A 22,006-nucleotide genomic window follows, 5' to 3' on the forward strand; every position below is an offset into this window, starting at 1 on the left:
AGTACAATTTATAAGTATATAAGAGTTATAACTTATACAAGTATAAATTATACCCCCATCTTGTAAATTTAATCTCGTAACGTGTTTTGTGGTGACTGAGGGAAGGGCGGGCCCCGTTCCTGTCAGCACCCCCCCCGCACACGACGCATGCGCCCTCCCGGCCGCGCGGGGGCGCTGTGCCCCCCCCAACCCCGCGGCCGTTCCCTCAGGGCGGAGCCCGCCGTCCCACAACCCCCCGCGCGCGCGCTGTAGGCGTGTTGGGGGGGGGGGGGCGCGGCCGGGGGCGCGCTCGGCGGGGGCGCGCGGCCGGGCACGCGCTGTCGGGCACGCGCTCACCCCCCTCAGGCCCCAACGGGCGGCCCCTGAGGGAGCGCGGCCGGGGCGGCCCCGGGCTGAGGGGAGGCGGCGGCGGTGCCGGTGCCGGGCATGCGGGCGGTGGGACGGGGACGGGCAGCGGGACCGGGAGCGGGCCGGCAGGGGGATGCTGTCGCGGAAGAAGACCCGCACGGAGCTCTCGAAGCCCGGCGAGGTGCAGGGCAAGTACGTGAAGAAGGAGACGAGCCCGCTGCTCCGCAGTGAGTGTCGGGGGCCGGGGGGGGGGGGTGGGCGCGGGTCCTGAGCCTCGCTTTTGTCACGGTTTTACAGAAGATTAGCAAGTAGGCGTCGGAAGGGCGCTTGGGGTGCTCGCTGCGCGTGTCTGAAGGCGAACGGAGCCGAATTGTGTGGTGGTGTAGCGGCTGGGTTAGCCTGGGGACCGCAGGCACCCAGCTCCCAGTCAGCAGCCTGGTCACGCCGGCCTGGCCCTTAATCAATACACATTAAGGCCTCCACGCCAACCTGTAGGTGTATCTGGCGGCCTAAGGCCTCTTACACATCTGCTGTTTGCCGTGATGTAGCGATTGCGTGCCTGCTTTACGATGGCTGTCATAAACTGACTGATTACCCCTCCTGCGAGGCACTGAATTCTTGGTGCAAGTTGTGAAGTTATAACTTCACAAGAGCTCGTTAATGAGCTTAATAACAGGCATGAGCTCCCTGTAAATTGGAACTGTGTTAGCTCACCTGGAAGGAAAGCAGTTATTTAAGCCGTGCTGAAAGCAATAAAAAGGAGAGGAGCGATGCTTTGTTTATGGAGGGAGGCGGCGAAGCCGTGTGAGGGGGTGTCAGCATTGCTCACATGCAAAGCTCCTTTATGTAAAGGAGAAAACGAAATTTTCTGATAACTTGACAGTTTACGTGCACAAAAAGACAGCGTTTTGTTGGCCAGACTTTATAATTAGCGGAGAAAGGCCAAATTCTGTTCATGGTTCAGTTGCAGGCAGGGTGCGTGGATGCTCTGGGCCGCACAGGGAGGAGAGCAATGAAGCCTGGCTGATGTAGCCATGGTCCGGGGTAGCGGGGTGGGAGGCGTTGTGTGTTGGTTTTTGTAGCTGCAATTACGCTGGCAAAACTGTGCTTTTTTGGCAATAGGCTGTTGCAGGCAGAGGGTGTGTGGCTTTTGTTGTGCCAGTGCACGCTGCAGCTTTACCATTATACTCACGCATGTATTAGAGGCACTTTAAAGCGGTTCTGGCGTTTGAATTTCCTAGTTTCCATGGTGTAAACCAGGCGTTGTAGCTAGCCAAATACTTTAAGAGCACGCGCAGTTCATATTTCTCTTTTATGCTATAACAGATCTCATGCCTTCATTTATCCGCCACGGTCCAACCATTCCAAGACGAACTGATATCTGTCCTTCTGACTCCACTCCTGCGTATGCTGCTGGGGGAGATGGAATTGTTTCCAGGAACCAGAGCTTCCTTCGAACTCCAGTGCAGAGGCCACCTCATGAAATAATGAGACGTGAAAGCAACAGACTGTCTGCACCCTCCTATCTTGCTAGAAGCTTAGCTGATGTCCCTAGAGAATATGGCTCTTCCTCCCAGTCCTTTTTAACAGAAGCTAATTCTGTTATGGAAAATGGAGACGCGGGCGCCCGTTGCTACTATTACGATCACTTTTATGATGCCCAAAGGAGACGTCAGTTAAATGACCGCTTGCATGAGGACTACAGGTATTACGAACACAACAGTGATCTTTTCCAGAGGATGTCCCAGAATCATGGGAGGCACACTTCAGGTAAGTGTGGATTAATTGTTGGTTTCGAAATGTTGTTGAAAGACTTTTTGTGCAGAAGTCTATCTGGTCATGTTTCCGAGTTACGCTTATAGGACAGGGCTTCCTTTCAATGACACTTCTATGATCTGAGTACATGTTGACACTTTTTAGTATTAAGAGTGCAATTGCATATGTAGATGGTGAGTGATTTATGGAATAAATGAGGTAAGTTCGAGCAAACTTCTCTTAATCCCAAACCTACGTGCAGTTCTCTTGCCCATGTTGAGTCAGTTGCTAGTGAGCAAGCAGCTTTATTCATTAGGGGACAGCTGCTGTTTTCATGATGTATTGAATAATCAACAGCTCTAAACTATAATACTGCTTTTTTGTTGTTGTTACTATTATAAATGTTTATTTTTTAAATTTCATAATGAACAAATATCTTTATTTGATGTCAAATAAAGAGAAGAATGATTGTTATGTGTAATTAGCAAATTGGCATGTAGTTAGTGCTGAAATTGACTTCTTAGTCCTTGACCTTTTTTTTAGCTTGTAATATTGTTTGAGGAGGAAACAGGCAAACAAAACTCAGTGGAACCTGCCTTTGTTTTCTAATGGAACAAGGCAATAAGAAAGAATCCATTAAATACTTTTTTGAAGTATTTGATTACCTGTGATGATGCTGAAGAAGAATTCTTACTGTCATGAATCTGTTGTTGAAATTAAAAAATCTAGGGTTTCAACATTACCTGTGGAAAGGTGACCTTAAAAGTAGTAAACCGGCAGTACTGGAGCACTGTGTATGCTACTGCAGCTACGTTCAAGGAGGAGTTTGAAAGAAACGTTTCAGACCTGTAAATAATATACTGCTAGCTCATTACTTGTAATCTGTAAACGAAATAGTAAATCTCCTGTCTAGAAGAACAAATTTGCAAGTAAAAGTATCATCGTTTATGGCTGCTGACAGAGTGCATGGAGTTAGAATCTGACATTGCTTTGGTGTTTGTGGTGTGTGGGCTTTTTTTGTTGTTTCTTTTTTTTTTAACTACAGGAACATTTCGGTGAAAAATAGCAGAAAAGTAACGTTAGCATTAGTGCTGTCAGCCAGTAAATCTTGAAATGCTAATGTTTAAGGCTGGCTACTCCATCCTTGTTAATTTTGTTAAATGCTGGCTTAATACATAAATCTATCTGGATTACGCGTGGAAGCCCTCCATCTCTGTCAGCTGTTTTCAGCCAGCAGTCATTAAACATTTACCTGGCCCAGATAACAAGCACCTGTTTGCATCTGCTGTGGGCTTGGAGGCAGGAAGGGAGGGCTTGATAAAGGAATCCATCATTTTGACCTTCAAAATGACAATACTAATGCTGAATGCTGAGAGAGACTTCCAAAATAAGATTGCTGCTTTGCAGAACTGGATCAGTGTTTAAGTGGAAAGGGATCTCCACCTGTTAGTTTGAAGGTGAAGTTAATCTAGCAAATTTTAAAACAAGCTGAAAGAAGAGCTTCACAGCCATATTTTTCCTCAATTGTAGCAACACATTTCTTCCTCATAAGGCTTTTCTCTCCTGTTTGTTTTCATGCCTTCTTAGCCATTGGAAAACACAAAGGACATGCTGGTATTTGCTTGGTCTTTGTCCTTTCCTCAGATGTTGTAACAGTTTGAACAGATTTTACACCTTTGGTAAGGGGTGGGTATTCAGTCGTATATCTGTAGGAAGAAACCAAAAAGGTGAACATCTTGCCTGCCGGTGTTATCCCTTTTCCTTTGTTTTTTTTTTTTTTGCCTTTCATCTCAACCTGGAATATGAACTCTTAAACTCCACCTTGAGGTTTCACTGCAGTAAGAGCATTGACCTATGTCCTCAAGTTCTCTGTGTCTTCTCATGAATTGCTGTTACATTTTTCAGTAGAAGAATTGTGTCCAAAAATAAGAAAACCCCATGTCGTCTTATTTCTTTTGCCCTGCTGTAAAGCTTTTTTTCTTTGAACCATCCATTGTCATCAAGCCTTAAGTGTTTCTCTTAAGCAACGCTAATCTCTGTAATTTCTAATTCCTCTTTTCCTGCATCTCCAGAATACTGGGTCAGGCCTTTTGCTTTCATTGTCTTTGTCTGAGTTCTCACACATTTTTAGTGTTGTTTCTAAGCGGTTCACCTAATTGAAACGGTTCTTCAGCAGGATCACTGACTGCAGCTTATAAACTTGCCTAATACCTGCGGGTACAAAGCATAATACGTACCCCTTCATTAGCTGTGGTCTGTAAATGCTGCCTCTTGCCTCCTCTCCCAGAAGGTGCTCTCAGTTCTGTTCTGGTTTGGGTTCATTGCTGAGGAGGTGTTTCCTGATGAGCACGAGGTGTAATCACCAGTGGTGAGTGATGTTTCATTTAGTGGGGGTTACAGCTGAGATGGCTCTTCAGAAGCAGTGTCTGGATACAAAATGTGCATGTGAATTTCAGCTTTCAGTCAGAATAAGAATTCCGCTCTTTATAATTCGGTGATAACGTGAAATGTGCTTTTTATTGACATCTTCATACTCAAAGCGGTTAGCAAAGTATTTAAGCAAGTTTCATTATTTTTCAAAAGCTGCCTTTCGTAGGCATTCCTCCTTGAAGTCATGTTTTCTCTCTCTGCATGATTCAATCCTCCATATCTTCATTTTCTCATTCTCATTAGATTTATTTTTAATTAACAAACTAGCGCTAGTTGTTTTCCTGAGAAATGTTTTTCAGTTATTTCCTAGTTTTGTATGTTCAGCTATCTCTGTGCAATTTCTTGATTTATTTTTTTTAATTTTTTTTTCCAAGTGTCCATGTCAAACTTAATTCTAAGAGACTTTACCTGTCTTTCCTCGACATCTCTTTCCTCTCTTCTAGGTTAAAGGTTTTGGGAGGTCTGTGGTTGAAGTTATACCTACAGTATAGATTGGAACTAACTTGTAACCAAGACCTCAGAGTTATTTGTACCTGTTTGTGCGGTAAGCTGAATAATTCTTGTGTATATGCAAATTGCTGAGATTAAAAAAAGGGATTTTGTGGTGTAGGATTGTAAGTAGTTGACTGTGATGTCAGAGGAGAAAAATTATTTAACCCTCTGAAGGGAGAGTCCAGTGAGCTTTAGTTGAAAGGAGGTTCACCTCGTGTTAAATTTTGCCCCTTTGGCATTGCAAAGTTATTCATATTGAATATGAGAGCAAAATCAAGAAATACAGGTTGTTAAATGGAATCTCTTTAGAGCTAAAGCAGCAGGGCTTTTCAAGTGTGTACACTTCACCTTTTTTTTTTTTTTTGAACATGGCAATTCCTGACCTTTTCTTTGTGCTGATTCTGCGGTAATTTCAGCATAGAACTTTTGGAAGCTCTCAAAGTACTTCCTGTCATGTCCCCTTCATTAATTTACGCTTGCCTGGAATGTCCCGTGCCCTCTGACAATGGAGGTACTTGTGCTCAGGAAGTACCTTCAGAAGCTCTGGCGTGCGTTAGGAAGGCCCAGAACTTCTTTGCTATTTTATTATTACTTATTCCCTTAAACATTTCTCTCTCTGCCTGTTTCTTATCCTGGTTTGAAGAGGGAAAGGAAGGGGGGAAAAGCTCTCAAGACAGTTAACGTAATTAAAGACAAATCAGATGGCCTTTCATTTGGCTAGACTTGTTCTCCAATACTGTGAATTTTGGTTGAAGCTAGCTGTGGGGAGTTTATAGGCTCTAAAACTTCTCTGCCTACGTAAGCTGTGTATCGAATAAGGTGAGACTTTCTGCAGTGTCTTTGCCCTTTTCCCTTTATGCTGGGCTGCTCTGGTGGTAGGACTCTTCTCCTGTGCTTTCCACTACCATTGTTGATGGACTGAAGAACTGCTTGACTTTTATGCAGAATGCTTTTATGTTAAAGCCCATGTATTGCCCTGTGAAAGCATTTCTTTCTATCGCTCACGGTTTGCATTGTTCCATATTAATGGAGTAAGCCGAACAGACTTCCACCGTTGTAGAAGATCCTATGGAATTGTCCCATTCGTGACATTGTTTAGCCGAAGGTGGATTTTTAAGGGAATATCTCGGGGTGCACTAGAATACGGTGCTCAAAATTAAACTTTGGGATCTGGTGTTAAGACCCCCCATTGCTGAAGATGTTGAGAGAGAGACTGAATAATGGGCCTGGCCTCACTTAAAACTCGGTATTTTTAATCTTAGTTCTCGTAATAAAAGTGATTGCTGTTCCTTGGCACCTTCTTTTTTCAAAATACTAAGAATATACATGGTGATGTTCCTAAACAAGCAAACTATTGAACAGGATTTTCTTTTGCTTTAGAACAGCAAATAATACTCTAGGCTACTGTGCAATTCACTCAAGACCTTAAATTGAAGATACTGTGTTTTGCAAGCATTAGGAAACAGAATTAACAAATGAGACTAGGCAGGTTCCAAAGATACGAGCTGAAAAGGATTTACACTTGCATAAATTTAAATTCATTGGGGACTCTGCTTGAAATGTAATAGTGCTGCTGAGAGTTTTTAAAGAACAGTGCTCATCATTAAACAGAGTGAAGGAGACTTCTAACATTAGGAAAAAGCAGATAACTTACAGATAACTGTTCCTTGGAGAAGCAGGAAGAATAAGAATTTCTGCCTGGCCATAGGTACAAAAACACGTGTGTGACAAAACCCTGAGTAGTTACAGTGAAGTGGAGATAATTTCTTCCATCGAGAGGAAAGCCACAGGTTTTAAACAAGATGTTTTGACAAAAGTGGTTCAAGCTGTAGATTTTTGTGTGTTTTTTTTTCCTGTAGATAATTTTGTGTTATGGTATTAAAATATAGTACAGGTCCATAGTTCAGGGAATAGCCTTGGTTTTTGCAGTGAATGACTGTGTGAAGCTTTGTGCTGCTATGAAAATGTTTTAGGGCTAAGACCTTACCTGAAATTAAAACCCAGAAGAATATCCCACTCTGGCAGTATTACACAGAAAGTGATGTTCATGGTAGATGGCTTCAGGCTTTCTTGCAGTTTGATTCTTTGGTTAATACTTTGGAAAAGATGACGTCCAAAGTTATTCTTTGAAGTGTGGTCCTGTCTTACTGTTCCTTACAGGTGTATGTATCTGAAAATAGATTTTCATCTTCTCTTGTTTAAACTGTAGCAGGAACTACTTGCTCCTCGTACATGGGTGCTCATTCTGCCTTGAAGGAAACATCTACTGAGCTTTATAAGGAAAAATAGGGTACAATTTCTTTTGCTCTCTAGTAACTTTAATTATATAAACAAATGCCTAAATTATATTAATTGCCATAATGGCTTGATGGTCGTAAGACAACCGAGCGTTACCTGACATCTGAAAACTTCCAGTCTGCAGAACACTTCAGTGTGATGCCTGGTTTTAAGGGGAGGTAATGCCCACTGAGACCGTACGCTGGGAGAAACCAGGAGCTGGAACTTAGTGATGGGACAACAGCAGAACTGCCCGTGTTGCCTTCCTACAGGATGGGTAGCGCTGCTTTTAACGTGCTTTCTAGGTAATTTCTCTCTGTAGTCAGAATCTGATTTTCATCTTTACGCAAGTGCATCTTCCAGTCTTCTCTGACTTCTGTATGGGGAAATGCAGGCTTTGTGTCGAGAGAGCTTCTGGTGCAGAGGATGGCTCGCTGCTCAGTGTTCATCATCCTGGCTTGTGCAACTCTTAATACCAAGTTGAGATGTTAAAAAGCATTAACCTTTACCCCCAGTGAATAACTATATTGGTATTTTTCTGCTGCAGTCATGCTAGAATTTAAGTGGGAGGAACTTATTTAAAAGAAAAAAAAGTGCTGTTTTTAACAGTGAACAGAAAAGTATATTTATACCTTTATACCTTGATGAAAGTTCTTTCCCCTGTCAGGTTTGTGTGTTCAAGCTTGTGGTGGTGATTTAATGTTTGCTGTTTATACGTATGCAGAATTACAACACAGCAGCCCACTTGATTGGGGAAAATACTGAATTTGTTTATCCCAAGTGCAGTATTTCCAAGAAGCTGAAGTGCTTGTATTTTGTCACTGGAATGAAAACAAAAACAGTGGCATAACTGTAGCTAGGGCCTGAAATAGTCTCCCTGGCCCCAGTACTGCTAAAGGTCAGGAAGCGTCTAGGATGTTTCTCCTCACTGGAAGTAAAGGTCTGGGTTGCTTAATCCTAATGCGAGGTGGAGCTGTCACATGAAGGCTGCTATTAACTTTCCTTCCTAAAGCTAACGAGTAGGTGAGCGCTCCAGCAAGCGGAGATGCTTTAAGGCCAACAATTCAGAACACGACAAGGCTAGAAACAGGGTTGTAGGTGAGCACAGATCTTGTCAAGAGCAACAGTGCTCAGCAGGAGCTTTGTGGGTTTAATTTTTTTATTCATTCAGTTGCTCTGTAACCTTTCCATTACGTTATTGTTGATCGCTCCTATCTTTTACTAGAATGACAGCCCTGTGTAAAATATGACAGAATTTGTAACCTAATACTTAAAATCGATGGCACCCCTTGGCTGGCATGCTACCGATTGTGCATGTTTTGTTGCAAAGGACTGTTGCCACAGTCAGCAAACAAGGTATGAAATTGCCTGAGAAATATAACAGCTTGGCTGCTACTTAAGTATTGTCTCTCTCAGTTAATGACCAGGCCTGAAATTTCTTCTTAGTAGTATGATTTAGATGAGATAGGCCGTGCTTTTTCTTTCTACTCTCAGAAATAAGCACACCCAAATGTTACCCCTGAAAAACAGAAGGGAAGGGGTGTATTCCTCAGTCAACAAACAAGGTGTGATGGAGTCACCTTCTGACTTCTAACAAAGTGGGAAAAGTTGCTCCTGTACTCCTTCTGGTTGTAGGGAAATAGCGATACACAAACTCTGAGTACTGTGATCAAATAGATGCATTTGAGAAGATAATTAGAATTTCTTTAAAGCCAGAAACTGTGTAACTGTAGAGTTACTGGGTTTTTAATCAGCTACCTAAGTATCCCCAGTGTATATAGAGGGAAGGAAAAGATTAAATGAAATGATGTTTCTTCGGTACATCTCCCAGCATCCAGCACACTAGTTTTTATAATGTAAAAGAAATGTGTATGTTGGAACAAATAGGTTATTTTAAAATAATCATGAGCAGTCTCTTTAACTGGTTACTTGTAAATCGTAAATGTGCTGTGTTTCCAGGGCAGAGGTAGGAAATAAACCAGGTATTGCTTTGGGTCAGTTCTCCCAACCCAAAATACACTTGACCTGGGTCGTTTTACTTCTCTTTTGCTGGAGAAAGTCTTCTCGTAGTGCAGCCTGCTTCACCAGGAGAGCTGGAAATTAATGTTTTTCATGGGCCTCGTTAGCATTATGAAGTGCAGGTGCTCAGTACCAAAGAAGAACAAGATGAGAAGCAGATGAGCAGACTGCTAGGGCAGGAAATGTCTCTCCAAGATCTGTGGAAGGAAGGGAATGTGGGGGGAGAGGAAGAAAGCAGGAGATTTTGTGACTTTCTCTCAAAAAAGGGCTGACTGTCCCACTCGGGGTGCACATAAGCTAGCTAGTCTAGCAGCCATGGGTGGTTTTGGCAAAGAAGGCATGGCAACATGAACTTCAGTATGTGCAGAACAACTCTGTTCAGCACAGGGCTTTTGCAGGATCCTGGGTGGATCTGGCTTCCCTGTTTTCTGTAGTTACGGATGGTGTTTTTGGCTGTGATTGCGCACACATCACTAATACCTGTCAGCTCAGTGCTAACCTTTGCCCCTCTGCTTGATTTTCCTCAAGCTACTAATTTTGAAGGGTTAAGGCTTTGTTGGTATCCTGTCATTTTTCTAGTTAGTTGTTTCTGACTAAACTAGGGGGAATTTCTTTTTTTCTTGTAGGTTCATCAGAACTATTTATCTGTAATAGTGTATGAACAGAAACTGTCATCTAGGTAAAGCTTTAACACTTGTAATCTTATGTCAGCTCTGTGCTCAGCAAATTGAGCCAATAACAAGAGTTTTATCCCCGTTGAGTATGCTAAGATATATCTCTTAATTGAAAAAGCAAGGAGGCTTTAACTGTCTGAACGAAGCTGGCCAGTGATCTTGGAGTAGTAAGAGAGCAAAACACGTGAGACTTAAAAGAGGAATAGCTATTTTGACTTCATCAGAATATTTTTTTACTAGTGTACGAGTGCACATGCTGTAAATCTTATGGTATCGTTCAAAGTTCATAGTTGCCTCATGCAGGGGGAAGAAAAGTTGATTCTGTACATAATGTTGGTTTGGGTTATTGCCGGTTTGGCTAAACACTGTTTTCCCTTTTTTTGTTAGGCATCGGGAGAGTTGCTGCTACATCTCTAGGAAATTTAACCAACCATAGCTCTGAAGACTTGCCTCTTCCTCCTGGCTGGTCAGTGGACTGGACTATTAGAGGAAGGAAATACTATATAGATCATAACACTAATACGACTCATTGGAGCCACCCACTCGAGCGTGAGGGACTGCCTCCGGGATGGGAGAGAGTCGAGTCAGCAGAATTCGGAGTGTATTATGTGGATCACATCAATAAAAGAGCTCAATACAAACATCCTTGTGCTCCCAGGTATGACATCAGTCTTGTCTGTTATGATTGTTCTTTTCCTAACCCAGCTGAGAAAGTGGAACCGTTTTTGCCTCATATATAACGTGCCAAAACCATCTTATTTTTAGAAGTAAGCTTTAGTGGTTCTTGACTAAGATTTTTAGAAGTAGTTATAATTGTTAGTGTCTTTTTTTCTCATCTGTTACTATCTTAAGTTTAGAAACAGGATATTGTTCCTAACTCACTAAAACAAAGCAACCATTCTCCTCAACTGTTGGTAAAACAGCCAAGTTGCTGAGAACAGAACTGAGTTGTTGATTGAAGAGAAACTTGATCTGATGTTCCTGGAGACTCTCTGAAAAATGGCACCTATAATCCGAACTATGAATTGTCATCTTTGGGATGAATTTAGGTATTTTAGCTACGTAAAACTTAAAGGTTAAATAAAATTAGTATGTACCAGATCTACCAGTTAGGTTCTGCTATTCAATCTTTTTTTTGCTGTTTCCCAGGAAGAGAGAGCTTTTTTTAACATGTGACACACAAAAACAAACATACGAGGATGTCATTCGTTATAAACGGCGTAATGTATCAGCTGCCGCCTGAATACTTCTGTTCTAAAATACGAAATGGTGTTATTCAGTTGAGTTTGCCTTTTTGCTTGTTCAAAACCAGATAGCACTTCCTTTCTGCGTTAGCGTCCAGGTAGCGGGCACTAGGTCAATAGGTCCCGAGTGAGTTGTGCAGCGTGCGAACAGATCGCAGCACCGCGTAGAGCTGCGGTTGGAACGAAGCTCAAATACAGCAACAGGCCGTTGGGCTCGGTAAAGGCTTGCTGAGGCAACGCGCCGCGTGTGGTTGCATCACTGGCCTTTGCATGTATTAATCTGTACGTTAGCGTTAACAACTAAGTGATCCCTGCTTGGAGCTCACTGAGTGTCTCTGCCTTCCTTCGTGCAGCGTTCCCCGTTACGACCAGCCTCCCCCGGTGACTTACCAGCCCCAGCAGGCGGAGCGAAGCCAGCCCCTCCTCGTCCCTGCGAATCCCTACCACACTGCAGAGATTCCGGACTGGCTGCAGGTCTACGCCAGGGCTCCTGTGAAGTGAGCTTCTTTCTTTACTCTTCTTTTCACACCAAATTACTCATGCGCAGTTTAGAAGGAAACCAAATGAGTTCTGATGACTGAAAGAACTCCAGCTGGTGTCTGTTTTATAATTGCATAAAAACTGATGCTGACAGCGTGGGGAAGTTATACTGGATGTTTTCACACAGAATCATTAGGGTTGGAAAAGCCCTCCGAGATCATCTGGTCCATCCCCCTGCCACTAATGTCACCCACTAAACCATGTCCCTAAGCACCACCTCCAACATTTCCTGGAACACCCCCCGAAACGGTATCAGAAATGTGGTTTAAAAACTCCTAGATCCTTTAATGTTCACAGCCCGTAACTGCATGGGTGAAATTTTTAGCAGATGTGAAAATGCAAAATAAGTATATTTGGGTTTTATTCCACATTTTTACATATTAAAAAAGCCACACTGAGTTTAGTGAACCACTATTGCTTTTTACGAGCTGAGGATCTAGGCTAAACACTTAATATCCTAAATACTTCTAATTTGCTGTTGTTGCTCACAATCAGCCATTCAACAAATTAGTATCAAAATATGCTTTTTGAACCATATGTAGATATAATCTCACCCTATAAAATATATTGTTATTAATGTATAATTATATAATTATTGTTATAATGAATATTGTTTAAATAATGTAAACCACATATATACGTTATATTATGGTTTAAACCATTATTATATGTATAATTTTTATACCTCCCCAAAACAGAGCCAAAATCTGCCTATTGAAATGATTTGACACACTTTTTTTTCTTCCAGTTGAAAATCTTGTATAATAAGTATGACCATTCTTTATTTGTGTCATCTTACTGGAAGATTTGGAGACTCTTTCATCACATTAGCTTGCTTTGTATTAGGCATCAGTTAAAATCATCGCAGTACTTCTTGCAGATCCCATGGCTTGCAGAATTTTATGTTGGAGAACTGGTAGGATGTGATTTACTTTCAGTGTTTTTTGTGAGAATAGTACCAAATGGCTTATAAAGAATTTTTTTTTTTCAGGGTGTTAACTTCCTAATGTGCATATTATTCCCTTCTTAAAAAAAAAAAAAAAAACCATGAAGGAGAACTTGTAGTCTGAATTCAGACTGAAATCTGTTTCCAGTCAAAAGCTTTAATTACTACTAAGTGGCGATAAAGTTATTTTTCGAAGAAACATCCCTCTAGAAACAGGGAATTGCTTCCAAGAACAGATTTAAGTCAACATAATGAAACATTTTCTGATGGGTTCAGCTCTGCAAAAGACTAACTAAATAGAAAAGCAATAAAAAAATCCAGGTAATATTTCAGTAATTATGAAACCACGTATGTTTTCATAAGGGAAATATGGAGAAACTGATTTTTACAGCAGTGAGCAGGTCAGTCTATGGTTGCAAATTCACAAGCTGTGTATGATCGGTGACTTCCAGCTGAAATATTTTTGTAGCTTCTGCTTAACTATAATTTGGATGTGCTTAATTACTTCTTGTGGCTACTGGGCTTGCCTAAAATCCAGCACTATATTATACACCAAGGACATACAAAGTTCCTGTAACCTATGAGAGGACTTATTTCCTAGAAACACTTTCAGGTTTTGGCTGCGACTGCATTTCTTTATTTAGGTCTTTGGCACATTTAGACAATGCAGTTTGAAATATTTCAGCCTGTGTTGTGTAAATTCTTGCCGGTACTTCACTTGAAACTTGAGGATAAGCAATGTAAGGTTCTCAGAAATTTCTTTAATAGGCTGAGACGTTTCAAAAGGTTTAATTCATTCAGAGTTTGAGAAGAATTGACATTGTTCAGAGGAACCAAAATCCATGTACTTGCCCGTATCCTTTTAACTTTCTTCTGTTAAGGTAGTTCTGGCACTAATATGAATATTCATGTAATTCTCAAACACTTCTTTGAAGAAGCAAATCCTGTTTTATGCTACTTTTATACTACAAAAGTGAGGAAGAGAGGTGATAACTAGCTTGCTGTCATCTCAGCTTGAGGACTTCTTGTAGAACATTTGACGAATATTTTCAGTTACTGAAATCAAGATCACTTACACATTACAAATTAATTGTGATAACAAACCTCTGTTGTGAAAACAACTGGCTTAAAGCTTGAGGGGAAAATCTAGTGATGCTTCTATGTTCTTACTCCACTTTTAGGAAGTGCTGTTTATGAGAACTGTGCATTTCTTACCGTGTTCTAGCACAGAAATGAAAGCTGGCAAAACACTTTTATAGTGGTAGTAGAGGAGTATCTTTTAAGATCTGCTATTTGAAATTTGTTGGAAAAATTGTTGATTAATAGTATTGTTTTCCACTGAGATCACTGTGGTAAATTTTGTTATGGATGCCTGGTGCTGTAGCTTGATTAGCTGACTAAGGGCCAGTCATTGAGGGGGAAAAAGATAGATATTATAAAAAAAATAGATAACAGCTTTTACTTTGACAAGTTTTTCTAAAGAATAAGACCACTGGAAAGATCTAATGGGGAGGAGAGGTGGCAGGTGTTAGCCATAATGTTTTCCTATTTTAGTGAAGAGCAGTCAGTCTGTTAAGAACAAAATGAAGATATTTGGCTCATTAGACAGCAAAGAGGCTTTGAGGTCTAATAATAACTTGAGGCGTAATGATTTCCAATACCAAGGTACTGGTGACACCTTGAAGCGCCCCTTCCCTCTCTGCCCCAGTATCTGTCCAGGGCTTTTTTTTTTTTTTGCAAGCATAAGCACAGTTACCAGAATGTTCACAGTGAAACCAAGACACCTGGCATGCGTTTAAGCCCTTGCCAGACTCAAAAGATGAACAAACATTGAATTTTAAAGTCCTGAAGACCAGTGGGGTAGGTGCTCTAAGAGTGTGCCATAGTGCATGCAAGGGACTTTGAGGGTGAGGATGCTGGAAGTGCCTTCCTCGTAGGAGAGGCTGCGGTTCAGATTCTCCCCCCACCTCTTCTGGAGCAAGGATCAGAACCCAGGTCTTGCAGGTCTTGTTCCTTGCAGCCGTAACCAAGAGGCTGTAAATATTTGGGGCAGATCACCATCTGTTGTGCTGAAAGCGAACGTTGTATTAAATTCTTGTTGTCTCCTGGGAATAGCCCTGGAGACGGAGCGTTCTGACTGGTAAGCTCTTCTCTCCTTGCCCAGGAGGAAAGGTTCGGTGCTGGGCAGGAATCTTTTGCCAACGTGCCCTCGGTTTCTGGCTCCGTGACTAGCTGCCTCCCTACGAAATGCCTGGGGTGTCTAGGTCAGGTACTTGTCCTCTGGGCCCTGTTCTACGAGGCATCTCCGTGGCGGGTGTTCCTAGCCCTACACCACTTTCTGGATCGGAATGAGTGTGTTCCTGTTAAGGGGGTGCTGGTGGCTTGATCTTTAGTTAAACTTCCTCTGTTCAGTACTTCTCTCAGCAGCCAAAGTGAAGCTGACGCTGAGAAGCAGCCCTGATGTGCCGATTTATCACAAACCATCAGCGATGAGTTTCAAAGAGCTAAAGAACAACCAAGGTTTTGGCAGTCCGTGATGCCTTAAAATAAAGGTGTGGGGGGGGGGTTGTTCTTAGCTGCAGGTCCCAGGAGATCCGCAAATGCGTTACTGCATCTGGTGTAGCTTTTTCTTTCCTGCTTGTGCCACCACGTTAGTAAGAAACAGCCCTGGGGGCACCCACTGCCTGCTTGTCCCTCGTGTGCCGTGAGCCTTGGGAGGCGCGTCTGCTCCCGGGGCCAGGCGGGTGTCCCCGTGGCCGCCAGCTGGGGCTGGCTGTCCTGGCCAGACTTTGCCAGTCATCACGTTGAGGTGGAAGGAGACATCAAAGGGAACAGCCCGTTTATTTTAGGCTTTGGTATCTCTCCGGCTCTCTGAAGTCCTTGTACTACTTTCTTTACGCATATAAGGGGAGGTCTGCACTGCGGCCTGTTAACACAGCCACTTGTCCAACATGCCAACTTCAGGCAGGTCTCCGTCAGTGACCCCTTAGCCACGGGGGTGTCTGAGCCTGCACTGGCCTACTGCAGGTCTTCACCAAAGGGATTCTTGCCGTCGGCCCAGCGTCACGGGCTTTTCTTGAATTAGTTCAATTGCCAGCTCCTGGAGGAAGAAACATCCTGAATTCCAGCATCTCCTGCTTTGTGCCGTCGGGCAGCTATTCCCCCGCGGCGTGTGGTGGTGATACTGGGTGTCTGGCCTTCCGCCAGGGACCTGCAGTCCTCTCTCTGCAGCATTACCGCGATTTTGTTAAAAACTTCGTTAGAAATGCTGGTTTTCTACTGGGACCTTGGAAAACCCTTTCCCACCACCGGCACAAAAAGCAGCACATTTTAAAAAAAAAAATAGTTTGTTTTCTTGATGGGGGGGATAGATATTGGGATTTTGGAGGCAACCCAACCTCCATATAGTTTGATCTGGTGGCAGCTAAAAAGTGACTGATAGAAACGTAGAGTGTATTGGAACATAGAGTGTATGGGCAACGTGTTCAGTGAGCCTCAGCACAGACTTGTGTTCACACGCACAGCCTTTATTCTGATAGTTTCTTGCTTTAAAAGCATCAGAATAACCTGAGTTGGAAGGGACCCATGAGGATGGATAATCAAGCCCAACGCTTGGGTCTATGCGGGACCACCCGAAAATCTGCCCGTAAGGAGGTGGATAGCTCCTGTGGTTTACATATTGAGCTAAATCAATACTACAGACACTAAATTTGGGAAAACGAGTTCTAAAGCATTTTTATGGCATGAAAGTGAGTCGCTGACTAACGTGTGACTGAACAACCCTCCCCATTATGAATGTCCATAAACTGGCCTTCATTTGACCAGCCACCTCGTTCCCGTGCAGCTGCGGTGCCAATTTGGATTGTGGAAAATTACTCGCAGGAGAATGGCCTTGATTACTCACAGGAGTGGTTTGGCAGTCAGGACACAAAACGCAGCCTTCAGGAAACTCCGGCAGCCCCGCTAGTGGAACGAGGGAGGCTCAGGGAGGCTCGTATTACACAAAGTTCATACCTACCTAGTGGCAGCAGCTTCGATAGCCAAAGGTGCGATCATAAGGAGACGTTTGTACGTTTCAGCAACTGGAAAAAGTGTTAGGAGTACATACAGACAGTAACCCAAAATTGCTCCGTATTAACAAATAAAAATTAAAAAGTGAGCACTGGCTGCAGCTGTATCTCCTGTAAGCAAAGCAGTGCAGGAGAGAAGGCTTCCAGAATGAAAGGCCAAGTATTTTGAAAGGCCGGTCAGCATGTAGCCGAGGAGTGTGTAGTGGTTAGAGACGTCCAGCAGCTTTCCGTAGGTATTGTCTCTCTTACCTTGCAGACTGGCGTCACGCTTCTGCTTTTCTTTGTGGCTTGTCTTAATTAATGTGCGCTGCTCTTCATTCTGGAGAGTGAGGAGTTTGGTTCCTAACAAAGCCTGTCTGTGCGCAGCCCCCTTCCTCCACCTGCTTGTGTTTTCTTTGAGCTTTCACGTTCCACAGAGTACTGACAACCCGCGTCCGTTTCCCTCCTCAGGGCAAAATCACTGGCGATAGGAACAGCTTTCCGATGACCCAAGCTGCTGCATTTTGCTTTGCACAACCCGCTCCTCCTTGGGAGTGGTGGAAGCGGGGAGAAATGTAACAGCCTGTACCCAGAACTGGTTGACTTCCAGCTGAGTGTGTTTCCAGACAGCTAGAGCAGATGTTCCTACGGGGGAGCTTGAGGTGGCACCAAAGTTGCATGCAAAACCAGCGCCTTTCAGGCTCTCTTCCCTTTTTACATCCATCTCTGGGGACCTCCCCAGGTCCCCAGCAGCTCATTTTTTCCAGCGTGAGGACGAAGAACATCTGTGGGCTTCCTTCTCTCCCTTCTCCCTCCCTCAGCCCTCGCTGGTGCTATCTAATCCCCCCTGTCTGCTGTCCTGTGAGGTTCATGACCTGCAGTTGGAGACACTGATTGAGATTATTGCTGCTAATTAACTAAGAGCAGGACAGTGTCCAAGAGTGCTTGTTAAGGCTGGAACAAGAATGCTGTGGAAACAAAAGCACGTTGTGAGGGAATACTTGCAGGCCTGCAGTGTTCTGCCTTCTGGGAGGTACTTGCTGGGGACTACTAGGATAAGCTGTTAAAATAGTTCATTTTTTCTCTGCTACTCCAATTTTAAAAGATGTTTTACTTTACATCTTGAAGGCTTGTGTAACAGGATTGGTGTTCTAAACCAAGGCATAAAATGCATTTGGGGAGTGTTAGTGTAGTCAGTTAATAGGAAGGATCTTTAGTACTTCTAGAATTTACCTTTATAAAAAGCAACTTGGCATATTATGAGTGATTCTGCGGTTTAGCTCTAAGTAACGTTTCTCCAGTGCATTTTGAGACACAGCTCACTGTCTTTAGGTGTTAATTAGTTACTTCTTCACATAGAACAGGCTAATCGATGTAGGCTGTAGGCGGCCAGAAGGCTGATGAGCGGCCGTCCAGCTTGCGAGCTCAGTTCTTCACAGAACACCCAGCGTTGTGCATTTGCTCGCAGTGGCACGTGGATAATCATCTCCCGTCTCCCACCAGGTACGACCACATCCTGAAGTGGGAGCTCTTCCAGCTCGCGGACCTGGACACGTACCAGGGCATGCTGAAGCTGCTCTTCATGAAAGAACTGGAACGGATCGTTAAGCTGTACGAGGCGTACAGGCAGGCCCTCCTCACCGAGCTGGAGCATCGCAAGCAGAGGCAGCAGTGGTATGCCCAGCAGCACGGCAAGAACTTCTAAGCTAACAGCTCTTTCTAACAGACTTTCATGAGGACACTACGAGCTTTAAAAAGTTTCCACACTTCATACTATGAAAAAGTGCTTTGGTTGAAAAGGCAGCTTATTTTTGTTGACGTTGCACCTTTGTTATTATCCTCTTGAATATTTTTCTACATGTATTATGTATTGTTTATAAAACGAAAAACGTTTGTTAACCTTTTTCCATACAAAAACTAGTTTATTATTCTGAAAACCAGCATGGAGTTACGGAGTTTGATCAGAGACTTGATTCTGGTATCTTTTTCTAGCAGTTGGCTGTATTATTAAGAAGCTGACTATATATTTTTAAATGGCAATAGATGCAATTACAAGAAATGCCCTGGATGCAAAACATTGTTAAAATCCAAATTAGTATTTTGGTGTGTTTCCCTCTGGACTTTGTATCCCTCTGGAGAGAGGTCTGTTCTTTGTTTACAGCTTTAATGTACAGAACACTGACACTTACTCCTCAGTACTATAACCGTACAGAAGCTGATTTCACCAATCCAAAAGTGCTTCATGAAAATGAAGTCTGAGTTGCCTTATTTTTTACTTTGTTTAACGCATTATTACCTTAGATTTATTACTAGTTTTCACAGAAGTTAGTCAGAGGGCGAAATACTTGTACCTTCTTAAAGACCAATATCACTAAGCAAACTCTTCAAAGGTTCTTAAATGCTAGGTAGACTGCATTTTATGAGCCCCAGTCACGCGGGAAGGTAGTAGCGTTGTCTAACCAGCTTACCAACCAGCTGTACCACACCATGAAAAAAATCAGGGATGTATCAACATTTTTTTTTACCGAGTTTTGTCTTGTATTGAAGTTTCCTTACTTGGGGAAAATTTTTACTTGTACAGTTACCCTTGCCGATATTTTCATTTGGTTCATTGATTGTCCTGAAATGTTATTTATGGATTCTTTTTAGTGCAATAAACATTGTTGCAGACAAAATACATTTCTTGTAAATCCTGTTAATTCAATAAAAATCACTTTTGGTTAATGAGTGAAAGGGTGGTCAACTGATTTTTCACCTTTCAGCAGGTCAAATGAAATGGTTAGAGCCAGGAAGATCTGATTGGGAGTGGTCACAAGCAGAAGCTGCGGTGACTGCAGGTAGGACCTGTACAGACGCTGTCCCCTGCACGAGTCCCAGTGGAACGGAGCTGCTGTTAGCGCTCTTCTCTGTAAAACCCAACCGCTGCCCCTACAAGAGTGCTGTGCCCAGCCTGCTGTGACTGCCGGGTGTAGGACCCATGCGTAAACTCCTCTATTGTAAAACACACTGGCTCGTCAAATCTCAGTCTCGAGTCTTTGCTGCCACCAGTGAGATGTGCAGGCAGTGTGTGTACCCTGAGAGCGCTGCAGACCTGAGCACGGAGCCCTCCTGTGGCCTTGTTCCCTTACAAGAAGCTTTTCCTCGGCTGTTAAAAAGCGGGAGGCTTTTCTTGGCCCAAAACTTGCTTTTACCCTACCAGTGACAGAAGCACCTCGTAGAGGTCACACCCTGGCAGTGAACAGGCCAGAGTAACGTCAAGCTACTACTGAAGCACCGATTGTGAAGGCCAGAAGAAAATCAGAAAAGAATGTGAAAAATAACACTGAGAAGCTCTTAAGTCATTAGTCAGTAATTGCTTCCTATGGAGCCAGCTTTTTAGGAACAAAAAGCAAACTTTAATAGTTCCGATGATAAAAGAATAGAACTGTTTAACACACTTTCTATGCACTATAATGAATATATATATATACAGAAATACAGTGAAACTTTCTCCAATACATATACAAAGTGATACTTTGTGCATCAGTTACGAATGGAAAAGTACACTTTCCTTACAATATCGTTAACATACCATAGCATGTGTCCTTACAGTTTCTGATAAAGCAAGTTAATACATTTTTAATTATGTTGATGTAATTAGTTGATTGAAGAAAACCCTTGGTTACATGTTATAACTTGTTCAAGTATTTGAAAAGAGGATGATTTTGAATAATGCTAAGGTTTGGAAGGTTTTTAGTTGCAGTATCATGTAAATTATAATTCCTTTAATGACTCCGTGACTAATTAAAAAGGGGAAAATAAGGCTTCATAAATTAGTTGGGAAGTGTGCCGGATATTGCAAATTAAAAGCACTTTGTACTCGCAGCAGTGCCGATATGTACATATTAACAAAACAAAAAACATGCCTACATCTTCCCACCGAACACTGTTGTCGCACGAACATACCGAACCGTCGCACGCGTGGGCTTCTTCTTCTCCGCGCTCCCCTCCCGCGGCAGGAGCTCGTGATGGGTACAGCGATGGAAGCGTCTCCTCCATGCACCGAGGGGAGCTCGTCCGGCCTACAGCTTCTTCCTCTCCGAGCCCTCGGCGGGCTCCGCTTTCTGTGCGGGGAAGGCGTGGTGGTACAAGTGCCGGTGGGTCGCGGCCGCGCTGTACAGTTTGTACAAGGCCTAAAAAAAAACCAGAGCAGATGCTGACGGGCTGCGCTGCAGCAGCAGGTTCAGACTGCGCGCAGCGGGCAGTTTGGTTTGGGCACCACGTAATGTCCAAAAAGGGAAAAAAAAAAACAGAGTTCAGGAGTTCACTGAGCCCTCAGACTTCTCACCTAGGGGAAGAGCTGCCTCGGTTGTATTCAGCTGAGGCCTACCTGCAGTGTGAGTGAGGGGCTGGCAGATTTTCCTACGTATTTCACATGCAGGCTTTAAATTTCTGCACTCTCAGCACTTTTTTTTACCCCACCAGGCAGAAATGCATTGCATCACAGAGAGGGCTTTGCTGTCTAATTTGTATCTGGCTTTTCTACGTTATTTTTCTGCGGGTGAGTGCAGATTTTTTTCCTTCTCGTGTTACCGTTTTTTTTTTTGCTTTTACCGCTGGTGCCTTTCCTACCTGACAGCAAGGCCTGTCCTTGGCAAAACAGCAGCACGGCGGGCTCAGGAAGCAGCGTGCCGGTCCCGCAGCGCGCCGGCTGCTGTCGCACGAGTGCTGAGGAGTGTGCAAGGGACGTGCCTGGCACCAGACCTGGGCGTTTTCTGTGTGCGGCAGAGGCTGTGTTACCCGTGCTCGCAGCGACGGCGTGGCCATGGGGCGCGTGCCCCTTGCAGAGCTCAGTTGGGAGCAGCCACGGGACCGTGCCCAGGACCCTTGGGTGCTGCAGCTCCCAGAGGAGTGCCACTGGGTCCCCCCGCCCCAAAGCGCACCCAGGGCACAGCGCAGCGGAGACGCTGCGATGTATTTCAGGTTGCAGAGGCCTGAGGGTGAATGGGTAGCGCAGCGCCGAGCTTTTTACTTCAAACAACTTGTAATTGGGACAAATTAAAAAAAAAACAAAAACAAAACCATCAGTGGCTCCTGCTGGGGAACCTGAAGACTCCTGGTGAGCTAAACATGGATTATAGTGGGGAGGGACAAGGCAGATGATGGCGAGGCGAGCTTCATCACGGGGTGATGGCTCCTTCGTGTGCACAAGGTTGTGGAGTGAAGCAGGAGGGCCCAAGGAAGCCGCAGCAC

The 22,006-nt window shown here is 43.7% G+C and overlaps 2 protein-coding genes across 3 annotated transcripts in view; one reads left to right on the forward strand and one right to left on the reverse strand.

Annotated features, from left to right (window-relative positions):
• The first annotated feature begins 292 nt into the window (after positions 1 to 292).
• Positions 293 to 19,498, forward strand: SAV1 (salvador family WW domain containing protein 1). Its single transcript, XM_048066244.2, has 5 exons — positions 293 to 575; positions 1,675 to 2,118; positions 10,383 to 10,653; positions 11,593 to 11,736; positions 18,278 to 19,498. The coding sequence occupies exons 1-5, from the start codon at positions 482 to 484 to the stop codon at positions 18,477 to 18,479; spliced, it is 1,155 nt and encodes a 384-aa protein (XP_047922201.1). The 5' UTR covers positions 293 to 481; the 3' UTR covers positions 18,480 to 19,498.
• Positions 12,810 to 22,006, reverse strand: part of ATL1 (atlastin GTPase 1) — a 37,023-nt gene continuing 27,826 nt past the window's right edge. For both annotated transcript variants that reach the window (XM_048066242.2, XM_048066243.2), the window contains one exon: positions 12,810 to 20,946. In XM_048066242.2, coding sequence (XP_047922199.1) covers positions 20,836 to 20,946 — 111 coding nt within the window. In that variant the 3' untranslated portion in view covers positions 12,810 to 20,835. The remainder of the gene's footprint in view (positions 20,947 to 22,006) is intronic.

The sequence above is a fragment of the Anser cygnoides genome, chromosome 5 (assembly GCF_040182565.1).
Source record: "Anser cygnoides isolate HZ-2024a breed goose chromosome 5, Taihu_goose_T2T_genome, whole genome shotgun sequence".
Taxonomy (NCBI): Eukaryota; Metazoa; Chordata; class Aves; order Anseriformes; family Anatidae; genus Anser; species Anser cygnoides.